The sequence below is a fragment of the Myripristis murdjan genome, chromosome 19 (genome assembly GCF_902150065.1).
Source record: "Myripristis murdjan chromosome 19, fMyrMur1.1, whole genome shotgun sequence".
In the NCBI taxonomy this organism is placed as follows: Eukaryota; Metazoa; Chordata; class Actinopteri; order Holocentriformes; family Holocentridae; genus Myripristis; species Myripristis murdjan.
In genome coordinates this window covers 16,470,425-16,483,700 of record NC_043998.1, presented here as the reverse complement: position 1 = coordinate 16,483,700, position 13,276 = coordinate 16,470,425, and the positions used below count along the sequence as shown (strand labels likewise).

General features: G+C 43.0%; 1 protein-coding gene across 5 annotated transcripts in view; it reads left to right on the top strand.

The window, feature by feature from the left end:
- The window catches only part of baiap2b (BAR/IMD domain containing adaptor protein 2b), a 65,832-nt gene that overhangs the window by 24,438 nt on the left and 28,118 nt on the right, over window positions 1–13,276 (top strand). For all 5 annotated transcript variants that reach the window (XM_030078276.1, XM_030078275.1, XM_030078274.1 and 2 more), the window contains 2 exons: window positions 10,572–10,633; window positions 12,074–12,145. In XM_030078276.1, coding sequence (XP_029934136.1) covers window positions 10,572–10,633; window positions 12,074–12,145 — 134 coding nt within the window. The remainder of the gene's footprint in view (window positions 1–10,571; window positions 10,634–12,073; window positions 12,146–13,276) is intronic.

Below are 13,276 nucleotides of genomic sequence, written 5' to 3'. Positions count from 1 at the left end.
TGAGCTGAATTAACGGGGTTGGACTTGAAACTGCTTGAACTCTGGGAGTGAATTCTTGCAGAAAGGCCCTGCCACCTCGGATTGTATTTACTGAAACAATGCAATTAATCTGAGCATTATTAACATGAACAGTAGCTAATGGCATTAGGACTCGGACAGAGGCTGTTGACTCGCACGTGATGGGGGGAACTGAGGATAAGGAGCGGAGTTGGGTTTGAGAGCATTGTTGAAGAAAGCAAAGGGCTTGAGCGGATATGAAATCACTGGACTGTTAAATTAGCCATAGAACATTTAGAGTTAGAGCTGGGCAATATGGACAAAATCAAATATCACAATATTTTTAACCAAATACCTCGATAACAATATTGTGATGATACTGAAGGGATGACTAAAGGCAACACTTATGCCACATCACAATATCACAGTATCAAAAATCCCAGATGATATCTAGTCATATATAACAATATCAATATAATCTATATATATATGGCCCAGGTCTATGTAGAGAGCACATTTACATACCTGATAATATCCAAACTAACTGTACTGCCCTTCTCAATGAAAGAGAGATCATAAGAAGCAAGCCTGCTACAATTGTTATGGCTGTAAAAGCTAAAGTGGGCACTGCAGATTTTCCTTACTTACATTAAGAAACTTAAAATCCCCTGAATCAATATTTCATAAACATGAAGTGCCTCGGGGAAAACGGTCCAACAAGTTGCCCAATATGACTGAAAATATTTCCCAAGTTGCATTAGTTTATCATGCCTGCCTCTTTTCTGGGTCTGGGTGTTTTCATTTGGAATTACCCTGAAGATATGATCAACTGGATAGTTTCATTCAAAAAAGAATACAAAAAAAAAAAAAAAAACACCTACCACCATAAATTGTATGCTGGCATGACCTTGAAACACATTATAAGCTATTAATTGAGCTATGAGCCAACTTAATAATTAATTATGAACAGTGATATTTTTCAGGGTAAATTAAACATTTTTGAAATAGTAACCATTGCAAGCTGATTTTTTTCTCCACCAACTCAAAGCGACTGCATGATTAAGTCAGGTGATTGAAACTATGATGACCTTTTATTATGAAATTTTACCTTGAGGTGTGTATGCAACCCAACACAGGCTCTGCAGCGGTTTAGAGTGTCTCCCTGTCTCACAGGCATTTCCCATAGCACGAAGAACATAGTGAACATAGCTGTGAACATATGTAAAGCTGACACTGCAGGGCGAAAAGAACAAACAGGTTCTTCAACCTGCAGCTGAGGAAGTGTGTCAGATTTGAGTATCGATATTGTTCCCTTAGGTGAAGTTTTCTAGACGAGGCAAACAGGAAAAGAAGTCATCCCACACTGGCATTCACTGCTGCACTCCAGAGAAGCTTCCGGTGTATAATTACAGAGTATAAAGAGCGCACTGGCAAATCCTGCTATTTTTCATTAGAGCACTTGGCAGTTTGGCTTTCTATGTAACTTGAGAGACAGAGGCAGCGACAGGGGAGCAGTTTAATGGTAGATTCAAGCTGTCTACACACATAAGCACACACACTCTGACATGCCAGTGCAGACAGCGCTTGAACAAAGTAGTTAGTACAAAAATATTACATGATTATTATCCACTTTCGCAGCCCAAAATAGGCTGACTCACATCCACTCATGGGGACACTTGTTTATCCGGAGCAGCGTTGTTTATCACTCAGCACAGCTGATACCACAGACCTGACTGCTTAGAACAGGAAGAGGAAATGATGCTTCATGCTGTTTGATTCTGTTACTCTTAATTTAAGATGTGCTGTCAAAGTTTGAACGACTTGTCTTTGGCTCCTTTGGAGGGGAGAAAAGACATTCCATCAGTGCTGCAGAGGTGAGAGTCTGCCCACTCCTTCCCTCTTCCCTCTCCTTCCCTCTCTCTCTGTCTTTCTGTGAACGCCCCCGCCTTGATGTGGGAGCTCAGGCAGCCCTGGGAGAACACGCCGACACCGCACACATTTCTAAAAATAGATCAAACGCACGCCTCTACTGAAGCTGCTCTGAAGGAGGAGGAGAGACGGAGTACGATGCTCGATGCGCAGTCCAAAAATGGCTCGTCGGTGATGTCAGTACGGCTGAAAATGACATCTTCCCTCTTCCGCATGCTAAATATGGACATGGTCTCGTAAAAAAATAGGAAGCCCCTGCAGTTCCGGTTCCCCTCACTGGCCAAATAAGGGCTCAGTCATTCAGATGCAAATTTTGACAGAGGTGGTATTCAGCTCTGTGCTGTGGCATTCAGCTCCGGGCAGACCCAAAGGAGTCACACCGAAATATCAATGAATCCATTATCCTTTATGTCAAAATATCTCTATCTGATGTCATTTCTCATATCCAGCAAATTCCACTTCCTGACCTGTTTTTTTATGCGCATACTTATATCTTTTCGATGTTACCTGTCGCATTTTCTGCCATCAAGCCTTCTACTCATTTCATCAAAAGAAAAAAAAAAACAAGCTGTGGACAGTTTCACAATTGAAGACCACATCTAATAATAGAGTTTGAAAGAGAGGAATGTTTTATTCATGTTAAAAAAAAAAAAAAAAAAGATTGACTGGATCATTGCAAATTTCGATTTGGTACATGCTGCACCTCTCTGTGACAACATTGTTCACCAACTCGCCGTATTTCATCCCTGTCTTATACTCTGTCAATGGCCACCATAACTGCACCTGATGATAAAAGCCCTCTCTCCTCGACATCTCCTACGAGGCAAGAGATTGAGCGCATTAACATAGTAGATCCATGTGTTTTATACTCCATTTTCGGGCTCTAATTAATTCTTCCTTTCACCCTTCTCCTCATCTAATTCTCATCATTTTCTGGTATATTCCCGCTCCCCGAGGGCTGAACACGTTTTAGCATAACATCCATCTCATTAAAACAATTTAAGGTTAATTCAAATGGCAAAATCGGAGGTCCAGGAAACAATTACCCTTTAGATAATGAATTCATAGTAACATGATTTTGAACAGTATGCTGGCCTTCCGGGCATTTATATTCCTTCACTTCAAGAGACTGTTGAAGATGGCAGGCTCTCATGAAATGAGGAAACTGGGAACAAGGTTTAGATACAGCCAGTGATAGTGCAGACTTGATAAGGGAACAGTATGGGAGAATGTAATTTTGACAGGTCAAAAAGGTAAAACCTGCAAGAATCTCTCTCCGGAGCTCAATATTCATCAGTGGATTTTGCTGTATAATTTCCCTCCCATTTTTCTGTCAAATAATTGCACCTCCTCTGGGACCAAAGTGGTTTAAATCAGCACTGCTATTGCCAATTGGATGATTTGTAAGAGGAAATATGAGCGCTTGCAATGGGAAACCAAAAGAGGTAAGTAAAACAACGGAAGAAAGTAATGAATGTAGTCTCATAAACAAGGGTAGGGGGGGTAAGGAACATCCTTGGTGAAAACCCAGCACCTCAGATGTTGTGATGCTGGATACAAAACAAACTCACTGCCACATACAAAGTATCTCTTAGCAAAATTCAAAGTTTCGTGTCACTTCCGCAGTCTTTCCCATTGCCCCTCCACCCCCCAACTCTGTTCAGTTTTAAATCTCTTGCTGCACAGCTTGAAGGAAAAGCCGCTGACCTTGTCACGACCCCTTTCCACCGAGGCGGCGCTGGACGAATTTCCCCCGAGCTTTGACCCATACTCAGAATTCTGCTAGCATTCACTCTGCAAGAAGGGAAACTGCAGCAAGAGCATTCTTTCCAAGCATTTCTTCTCCTTCCCCTCCTCTATTTTCCCACCATCAAACAAACTCACCTCGTATAATGTAAAAGTTCTCCTGCTCCCACGCTACGGTTGCATGCTGACACGCACCGCCCCACAGGGATCGGTTTTCCCCCCTCTTGTCCGACTTTAAAAGCAAATTGAAATGTGAAGCATCAGTTGGTGACAGCTCTCCGAGACCGAAGTCAGAATCAAGGGATAATAATCAGACTTAATTGAGTTATGTAACATGCAGTGGTGGGCGGTGGTTAGAACTGTCGCCTCACGGCAAGAGGGACTCAGGATTTAGCCTTTTTAGAGATGGGTCTGCATGTTCTGTCTGCGTTCACCTGGGTTTCTTCCAAAGACATGGAAGTCAGATGGATTGAAGACTCATAATTGCCCCTAGTTATCAACATGCCTCAATGTGAGTGTTCATCTTTCTGTGTTAGTGGAATGGAAACCTGTACAAGGTTGCTCCATCCAGTGCATTCCAGGGTACGCTCTAGCATTCCCTGACCCTGAAATGGATCAAACAAGTAGGAAAGTCAGTAAATGAATGAATGAACATGGAATAGTTGGAGTTTTCTCTTTCACTTCTTGGTCTTATTTTTTTTTCCCTTCCAAACTGTCACACATTTGAATTCTCTGCAGAGGCACCCCACATCTTCCAGGGATCAGCTACTATTTCACCACCAAAGCCCTGGCGACCATTCTCAAATGAAAGACAGAGCTATCCTTCGTCTTGTGCGTCACCAGAGCTGTCCACTGTACGAATATAGCTTTGCTTCACTGTTTCTACCCTTTAGGAAGTCCTTGTCCTTAGGTCAACTCGGAAAGTGCGGGAGAGAAAGGAAAGTGAGGGGAAGGGAAGAATCACATAATGAAGAGAGAGAAAGAGGAAAAAGGAAGTCGAGACAGGGACTGATGTGTTCCCGGCTCATTAGCAGCCTTCAGTCAGTCCCTGGTCAAATCAAAGCCTCGCTGCCAACAGAGCACACAGGGCCCAACACTACCGCTTTGATCACTTCCTCCTCCGTTCATTACTACAACCCACACCACCTGTCTGATGCTTTTCTTCTGCCACTGTTTCATGTTTCCGTCTTAAGTGCAGCGCACTCATCAACACTTTCCTCAGGGATTTGAAACAAGCTCTCTTCTCAGTAGTCAGCTGAACAATGCACCTCTTTGTGATTATGTGATTAAAAGACAAAAAGACCCGGGAAGGGACGGTGTAGTTTAGTGTTTGACTGTATGAACGTGACATAAGTCATATAATGGGGTGTTAACGTGGCCATAATAACCTGCTAGACTCCATAAAGTGCGCCCTTGCTTTGTCACATCGTCCTTGGGTTAAGAATTCAGCCAAGAGAAGACTTAATGGTGCTGATAATAGTGTGACGCAAAATCCCTGATCAGAGGCAGTGCAGAGTCAAAACAGCCATCACACACATAGACATACACACACGTGTACACACACAGCGCACAAATTCGTTTTGGCATGAACTCCACATACCAAACGTTCTCTTCTAATCCTTTTGGTGCAACACTTCCAAAGACAAAAGACGGCAGACAATGGCAAGACAAATTGCGTATCCGTTCTTTTTGTCTTTGGGTTGTTCATACTTGAAAGGAGGATTCCCAGTTTTCTGAATGTTTCTGAAACACGAAACGCTTGATAGTATGTAGTAGCACCTGTCACTCACCTCTGTTTCTAACTTATTGTCACCCAGCAGTGGTGTGAAACTCGGCTGTCACTAGCTCCTCACACACTCTTGCAGTCAGGCACGCCTTTAGAAACAATGCCTCTTTTTATTTGGTGCAAAATGCATACAGCTGAGCCAGGTGATATATTTTTAAGCCTCACAGTGCCATCATATTCGACGGGCCAGGCTAAAGCACCTACTCAGTGTTTCCATCTCAATGGAGAAAATGATCGGGGAGGAGTTGGGCCATTTAAAGAAAGTGGTTACTATCGTATCCAATTGGAGGTCAGAGGTGACGAGACATCAGGAATCATGTTTGTCAGCCAGAGTCCATGCGTGTTTGTCAAAGTGGAAAAAAGGTTTCTGCCCTTTATCCACTCATCTCGCTGTCCCTCGCTTCCAGCTTGCGTCTGCCGTCTTGAATAATCAATCTCCATTTCGCAGCCCATCAGCCGCCCTGTAATGATTATGTATCGCTGGTCATTGCTATCGATCTTCTGTAGCCTAATTCATTTTTAAAAGGATTCATTTTTCTTTTTAATGCAGTGTGCAACTAAAGATATCATGGAGCGCTCGGTTGGCGACTTGACATGACACTTGTAGCGTCAAGTTGCCAGGCGTTTCCTTCATTTGTTGAGCTTGTACATTTCTGAGGACCAAAGAATTTTTTTCCTCTTTGTGGCCAGCTGAAGGTTTGTTCATGTGCTTTATATTTTCAGGGCCATGATGATGGAACATGCTGTTTGTATAATCCATTTAAACATTTGAGACTCAATATTTCTGCCAGAACATTGCAGGATTATAGTTTTTTTTTTTTTTTTTATGCTGGACTGAAACGTAGAGGCACAATATACTGTTCTACTTGTGTCTGTACAATCAAATAAACTTTCTTTGTGAAGGCTTAAACAACAAAAGGAAACAGTTTATATGTTTGTTTATCAGTTTTTCTGCCAGAATATTATTCTCTGGGTGGAAGGTGGAAGAGCCTCTGAAACAGCATTTATACCATCATAGGACCCTGACTATTCCTTGATTTTGGTTGATTTGCTGATTTTCCAGTATTGTATAGCTGCAATCATTGCAAGTCTTTCTTGATAAATACCGAAAATGTAAATGCAAATGCAAATGAGTTATTGTATCAGTGCTTGTGGGAGTGTGTGCACATCTTTTAAAACCCTCCTAAAATCAAGGGGGAGAGAGAAGAGAGAATGACAGGCAGCAAGTAGTCGGCCTTTAGTGAAATTAAGGAACCGGGCAGGCACAACAACGACAACAACAGTCAGTCAGTTGGCTTTGAGGAGGACAAATCTCCCTGCAGCACCTTGTGCTCCCCCCACTGCAGCTTTCTGGGGATTAGAGCTGCCTGTGTTTGCTTTCAGGCTCCCATAATACAGTCCCTTCAGAGACGCACACTACATAAAACACCTCCCTCCATATGGCCATTAACTGTGGCTGTGTCTTATCGAACACTTGGTATAGAGCCACTCTCCCTCCCTGAGGTTCTCTCTCTCTCTCTCTCTCTCTCTCTCTCTCTCTCTCTCTCTCTCTCTCTCTCTCTCTCTCTCTCTCTCTCTGTTGAGCCCTGCAGTGAGGCAGAGAGTAGCTGGGGTAATAAACCCAGATGTGAGTGCTGCCCTCAGGTTAGCCACACTGAATAATGGGCCTGTTCTCAACCTCCATCTCCCAAGGCAAAACAACTCTCCCTACAGGCATGGTCAGAACCGCTTGGCCCAGCCAGATGCACACACACACCTACACACACACACACAGGTACCTAACCTTTTGTTTTTGATTTATAGTTTAGACCACACAGGGTATTTGGACCGTAGCTGAGGTTATGGTTTTTCAGGACTTTATGCCGCCTTGGATAACCGGTTTAGCGGGTTTGACACATGAATCTAATTCTGCGAGCTGCGATTTTTGGAGGCTCTTGTTTTAAGGTACTTACCTAATCTCTCCCAGCATGTGACATAAACCTCTGAATCATGGACTTAATGATGGACCTCGTGCCTATTAGGCAAACACTGGCGAGCATATTTTCCTTGTTTGCACAGGTTTTTGTCTGCTCAATCGAATGACCATTTGTTCAGTTAAAACCCTGCCTGTTGTTTCTATTCTCAGACAATGGTTTGAAACAACAGACCCTAATGAATGTAAGACTTTGACCTCAGCTGGTTACAGCAGGAGCTGGAAAATGGAAAAAGATTTCGTGACAAATGGGCCCTTGTGGGTATGCCGAACTATTGATTGGCAAGGACCTTTCGTAGATAGAAGCAGCCGAGGGACCGCAATTGTGTATTCTCTAATTGATCCAGACCCTCCTGCACTAAGAGCCGGCAACAATATGCTTTAGTCTCCCTAAGCCTCAGATGTTGTGATCTGCTCTGATTATCAGTAAGCAGCTTAGCTAGTCTGCCGGGTAGAAGTCCGATATTTCACCATGCAAGATGGAGTTGTTTTGGATTAGACCGGTGCCGTGAAACAAGAACATCCAGGAATTTGGGGCGGGCCAGGTGATGGGAACCTACTGTGGCAAAGTCACCGGCTAAGGGCACACCCACGCAGACCTGCAGTGTTACCCACTGTTTTGTTTTTTTTTTAAAATTTCAATTGAGGTTGAGGTATGAGGTATTTCAATAATACGACTAGCAGCATCTTCAATTGGCCGCCCACCCTTATTGATAACAGGGACTGAGTTCAAGCCCGCTTGTCTTTCTGCTGAAATATCCTTTTGCGAGACATTGAATCTCGACCAGCTTTCTTGGTGCTGTGATGAATCAGTGTAATTAGTCAGAAAAAGGAGGAAGCACAAAGCAAACCTCAGTGCAGTGAGGCGCAGTTTATCCTACAGCTATATTTCATTCCCCGCTGAAGGGGTTCCCATTGGCAGAGTGGGAGTGGGGAATTGCAGTGAAGATGGAGTGAGGATAGAGGATAAAAGTGTCATTTACTCCATTCTCTCTCTCTGTCTGTCTCTCTCTTTTCTCTTAAAATAGTGCTCCTGTAAGTGGGCACTGTAACAGATCAATAGAGGGAGTGCACACGGTTGACCTTGGCATTGAATGCCGCTGAAAGGTTACAAACAGGAAGTGGGCTAAGGCCTAAAGGGCTAATGTATTGGAATGTGTGTGTATGTGTGTCTGTGTGTGTGTGTGAGCAAGTTTTGATAACCCGTGGTCTTCTGTTGCTGCCTGCTTGAGATCAGCATCTATGTGTGTGTGTGTGTGTGTGTGTGCGTGCGCGTGCATAGACTGTAGTGCTTGAGTTGAGGGCGTATTGCCACAGCCCATCAATGGCCAGTGGCTGTTTATTGATGGATGGGGTGGGGAATGTGTTGGGCGCCCTCCAAGAATCAAAGGAGAGATTGGAAGTACACACCAGTGCGTTTATCTGCCTCACTACTCCTAATACCCTACCCTGAGGCAGTGCAGTAATATAGCTGTCAGGGCATTTTCATAGGCAGATGGGTGGGGTGGTGGGGAGAGGGGGTGGTGGGGGGGCGGGCTTGCATAGAGGTGAGTGCATTTACATGTCTTTTGTCAGGGGTCAGCACTGCCTTGTCTCTCCCTGTGTCTCTGACTGTTCAGTTTCCCTCGAGCAGTTGAAAGTCTTTTTCCTACCTGACTTCCCCCATATATACATGTTGACATGCTGTGTTTCTGTGGATGTGGATCTTCAAGGGCAGTCAGACGGCTCTCTCTGGTCTGGAAGACCCCCGCCCCCCGTCTGTCCACACTAAATCCCCCCTCACTCCCAGCTGAGCAGCGCCTCGATGACCACAGCACTTTCATTAAGCCCCGTATTATCCCCTTAAAAACGGCCCACCCTGAAAGTCTCCTTCTGACTACCTCACCGTCCAGCGTCCACAAGGTCCACTAATGTCCACTAATGTCCACTAATGTCCCATCCACCCGCGCCTCGCACGTTTTACCCCTCCTCCCCTCCGTGGTAATGCTGCAACAACATACATTATCCAGTGTCAACATACATTATACAGCAGGCAGATGAATGGCGCTAATGGATATTAGTGGGTTCATTTTGAATAAATTAGCACTCAGTGCTTCATAGCTGTGTGGAATGGTGGTAAAACTGTAGAAAATATTATTATGGACATGCAAAAAAGCTAAAATAGATAGATAAATAGTTACATAGATAGATAGATGACAGGATTCTTGCAAAAATCTGTAATAATATGGCAGAGGTCTGTTTTGTAAGTCGAGGGTCTGACTAACTGCCTGTCTGAGTGTTTTTTTTTTTTTTGTGTGTGTGTGTGTGTGAAAACCTGTCGTGTGTCTCATTCTTTTTGGGGTAGTTTGATCTTTCACTGTCTCTCCAGGTCTCTATCCCTCTGTTCTTTGCTCAAACTAGATCTTTTTGTTCCTTTTTTTACAATGCATTGCATATTCAGAAGAGGCAGCATGTAGGTATCTTAAAACGACACGCACCTCCCTGGCTGCATGAATCATCCTTTACTTTCTACTTTTCTTTTGTGTTTTTTCTTTTGAATTTTTTTTTTTTTTTTTTTAAGTTTTTGACTTCTCTCTGGGTTCTGCTTTTTGGTGTTTTTTTTTTCTTTTCTTCCCCCCTGTTATGTTGTAGTACAACATATGTCTTAATGCCAAGATGAATTACTTGATTTACCAGTCAATAAAGTTTTCTGTCATCATGTTGTATGATGTATGTTTCTTAGCAGTAGTGATGTAAGCTACTGATAAAGTGAAAAAAAAAACTGTTAATATTTCAGTTTGGTTTTGATATAGAGATAAAATTTTCTGTAGATCTCTCAATAAAGCCATCGATTTCACATTCATTCTGTCTTTGCTGCGTATTCTTGTAATGTTCTATTGATTTTGTCCGTGTTTTGAGTTTTTGTCCGCTTGTGACATGACAGATGTTTCATCTTGTCCATCGCCTCCTCCTCCTCTCCTCCCTCGACACCATCCACCTGTCTCTCATCTGTTGTGTGTATAGCTGCATGGTCTTTTTTGCACGATTATGTAGCTCTTAAAGGCATTGGGGAGGCTTAATATCAATCTCTTTTTTTTTCTCTTCCCCCTTCTCCCCCCCTTTTTGTTTATTTTCTTTCTTTTCTTTGTCTTCTTTGTACAGGGGAGGTGCTCTTTCAGATGGCTGAAGTTCACAGACAGATCCAGATCCAGCTTGAAGAGATGGTGAGCATGTGGTGATGGCGGTGATGGTGTTTCTATAATCAGCGCTTCTTAAGCCTGGCGTTGGGAGCCAAACAGATTGCGGGCCCGTTGCTTTTGAGTCTCCACATGATGACAACAAATTCACATTACTCTCAATGCCATAACTGAGACACATTTTCACGATATTGTCTCTTGAGGTAGTATTTTGTGAGGAATTTGTAGGTTAACTATGTTTTGACTGAGGTGTGAAATTTTGAATTTGCTCCTTTTACGGAGTTAAAGGTGGAAAAAAAATCGCCATGCTTTGCTCTCCAAAAGCTTTGCAAACTGGCAAACTGTAAATTGGCCAATTGTGGTGCCATTAGCAGTGAACATTTAGTCAACAGAGAAGAGTAGAGAAGCAGAGAGCATTAACAAGGAGAAGACCAATCTTGCTATTGATGCATTTTTTTTTTTTTTTTTAATAAAAATTGTATGTCCTTTCATCCTAATAACAGTGGATGGGGGAGATCACAGGTAGTGATGTTCTTTTTTTTGTCAAAAGAAGTCAGTCAGTCACATTTGTGATTATGTTTTATCAAGAAGCCATTTACTTTTATTCAAGTAGATTCAAGTAGGCCAATTATTCAGTGTAGCTACACAAGTAATGCACTTGAGTTGGATGTTTTAGGAACCTTTTACTCTAAAACTCCAACTGGATTCTCAATAGCTATAAAGGAGTAGGCCATGTCGTCATGTCACCGGGTCGGTGACATTCAATTTCAAGGAGGATGACCCAGCCCTGATGGAGCAGAGGAAACGAAATACTAATCTCCATGCAACACAACCCAGACCTCGCTCTTTACTGACACACACAAACAGTCCCTGGGCTCTGAACTCATTGTTCCTTCAAGTGAAAATCTCTGCACTTCCTGCTTTTCCAGCCCAAATCCAGCTGATACCAGGTTGAGAAAATATTGTTTCCCTCATTGCTGATGATAAGAGAGGTAGAAAGTGGGTGAGAGGCCTTTGACAAGGTCACCAAGTGCCTTAATTCAGTGTGGAAGTGTTTTTTCTTGTTATCTGACGAAAAAGCCTGTGCCAGTCCAGCATTTCGTCAGCAGAAGGTACTGCACTTTTTGTTCATTTCAAGTACGCTTAATAATTTAAAGACACTATTGATTTTTGTCACTTGTGGATTGGTTGGTGACATTTCACCGTTGGTTCAGCACACACCACATTGACTTTGGCATGAATTATACATACCAGACATCCTCCACTAACCCTCTGGGTGCGACATTTCCGATGGCAACACAAACAAAGTGCTTCAAGTGATTGTGCGACGGCCACTGCATTCCTTTTGAAAATAAACTGCTGTGGTTGAACCAGTATTCATGCAACTGCTTGAGGTTTCGTTGTTTTTTTTTATTATTTGTATTATTTGTTGCCTTAAGAGTTGTGTGTTCCTGTGTGTTTTTTTAGCTGAAGTCTTTCCACAATGAGCTCCTGACAGAGCTGGAGAAGAAGGTGGAGCTGGATGCACGCTATCTGAATGTGAGTTTCTTACCTTCCTGCTGTATCCACATGCACATCAGCCAAACACAGAGCTATTCTCATAACAGTTCCAACTTCCACTTGGTGCCAGGAGACAGTATAGCTGTGACATTTCTCATTTAACCACTGTTTAAGTAAAGAAAACCTACAATTCTGGCTTATTTACAAATTAGATGGCATTCCAAGTGGTAGGGCTCAAGAGTCTCTTTGCATCGCATTCAGATTCATTATGTAATAGCGATCCAGTGCCAACATGTGCCTTGTGTATTCTAATGCGCGACCCACATTTTCAAAGGTATGATGCAACACTTCTCGTAACTCGGCCCCACACTGGATAGGCTTCTCAGGAGAGTGAGCTTATGGGCAATATGAACCATGTTCTCATAAAATCATCGGCCAGCAACAAAATGCACACTCTCCCCTTAATTTCCCACCGGCTTTCATCCAAGCCGCAATAAGCGACATAAATTACTTCCTTCTCCGCTCCATGAATTATGAGTCATTCTGTGAAAATGAGGGGAGTTTTGCAAAAAATTAAATAGAAATTCATATGCAGTGATCACTAGATTTGAATTGGTCCAAAAAAAACATTTTTCCATCAGAGAGCGTTCTTAGAAACCCCATGTAACAGGACATTCGGAAGGCTCTTGGATGAATGTCGTTTCAATAATTACAGCCTAAATGAGAAGTTTCTATTTCTTGATGTACTCAAACACACTCTTGTCTCACTTAACGACCTCATGTTTGAAATTTGTACACACATTTCAGGCTTTGCCAGACCAATGAGGCATTGGATCAAAGAGGCACACGTGCGTGCACTTGTTCCATTATTTCAGTCTTTTGACGAAAGTAATTGCCCATGCCTGTCTTGTCTTTTTCACCGAACAAAAAGAGACACATTTGGACAAAGAAACATTGCCTTGCTCTTATGTCAGATGCGTCAGAGTACACCTGGCAGATGAGGGAAAGACAAAGGCATAGACAGGAGTACAATGAGCCTGAACTGCTGAGGAGAGTCTGTGATGGAGGACACAGAGAGGAAACAGGGATGCAGGGCGGAGAGTAAGAGGAGGAGAGATGGCCGATGCACAATAATAAACCCTTGAGTCCTCATGCTGCACGGATCAGACT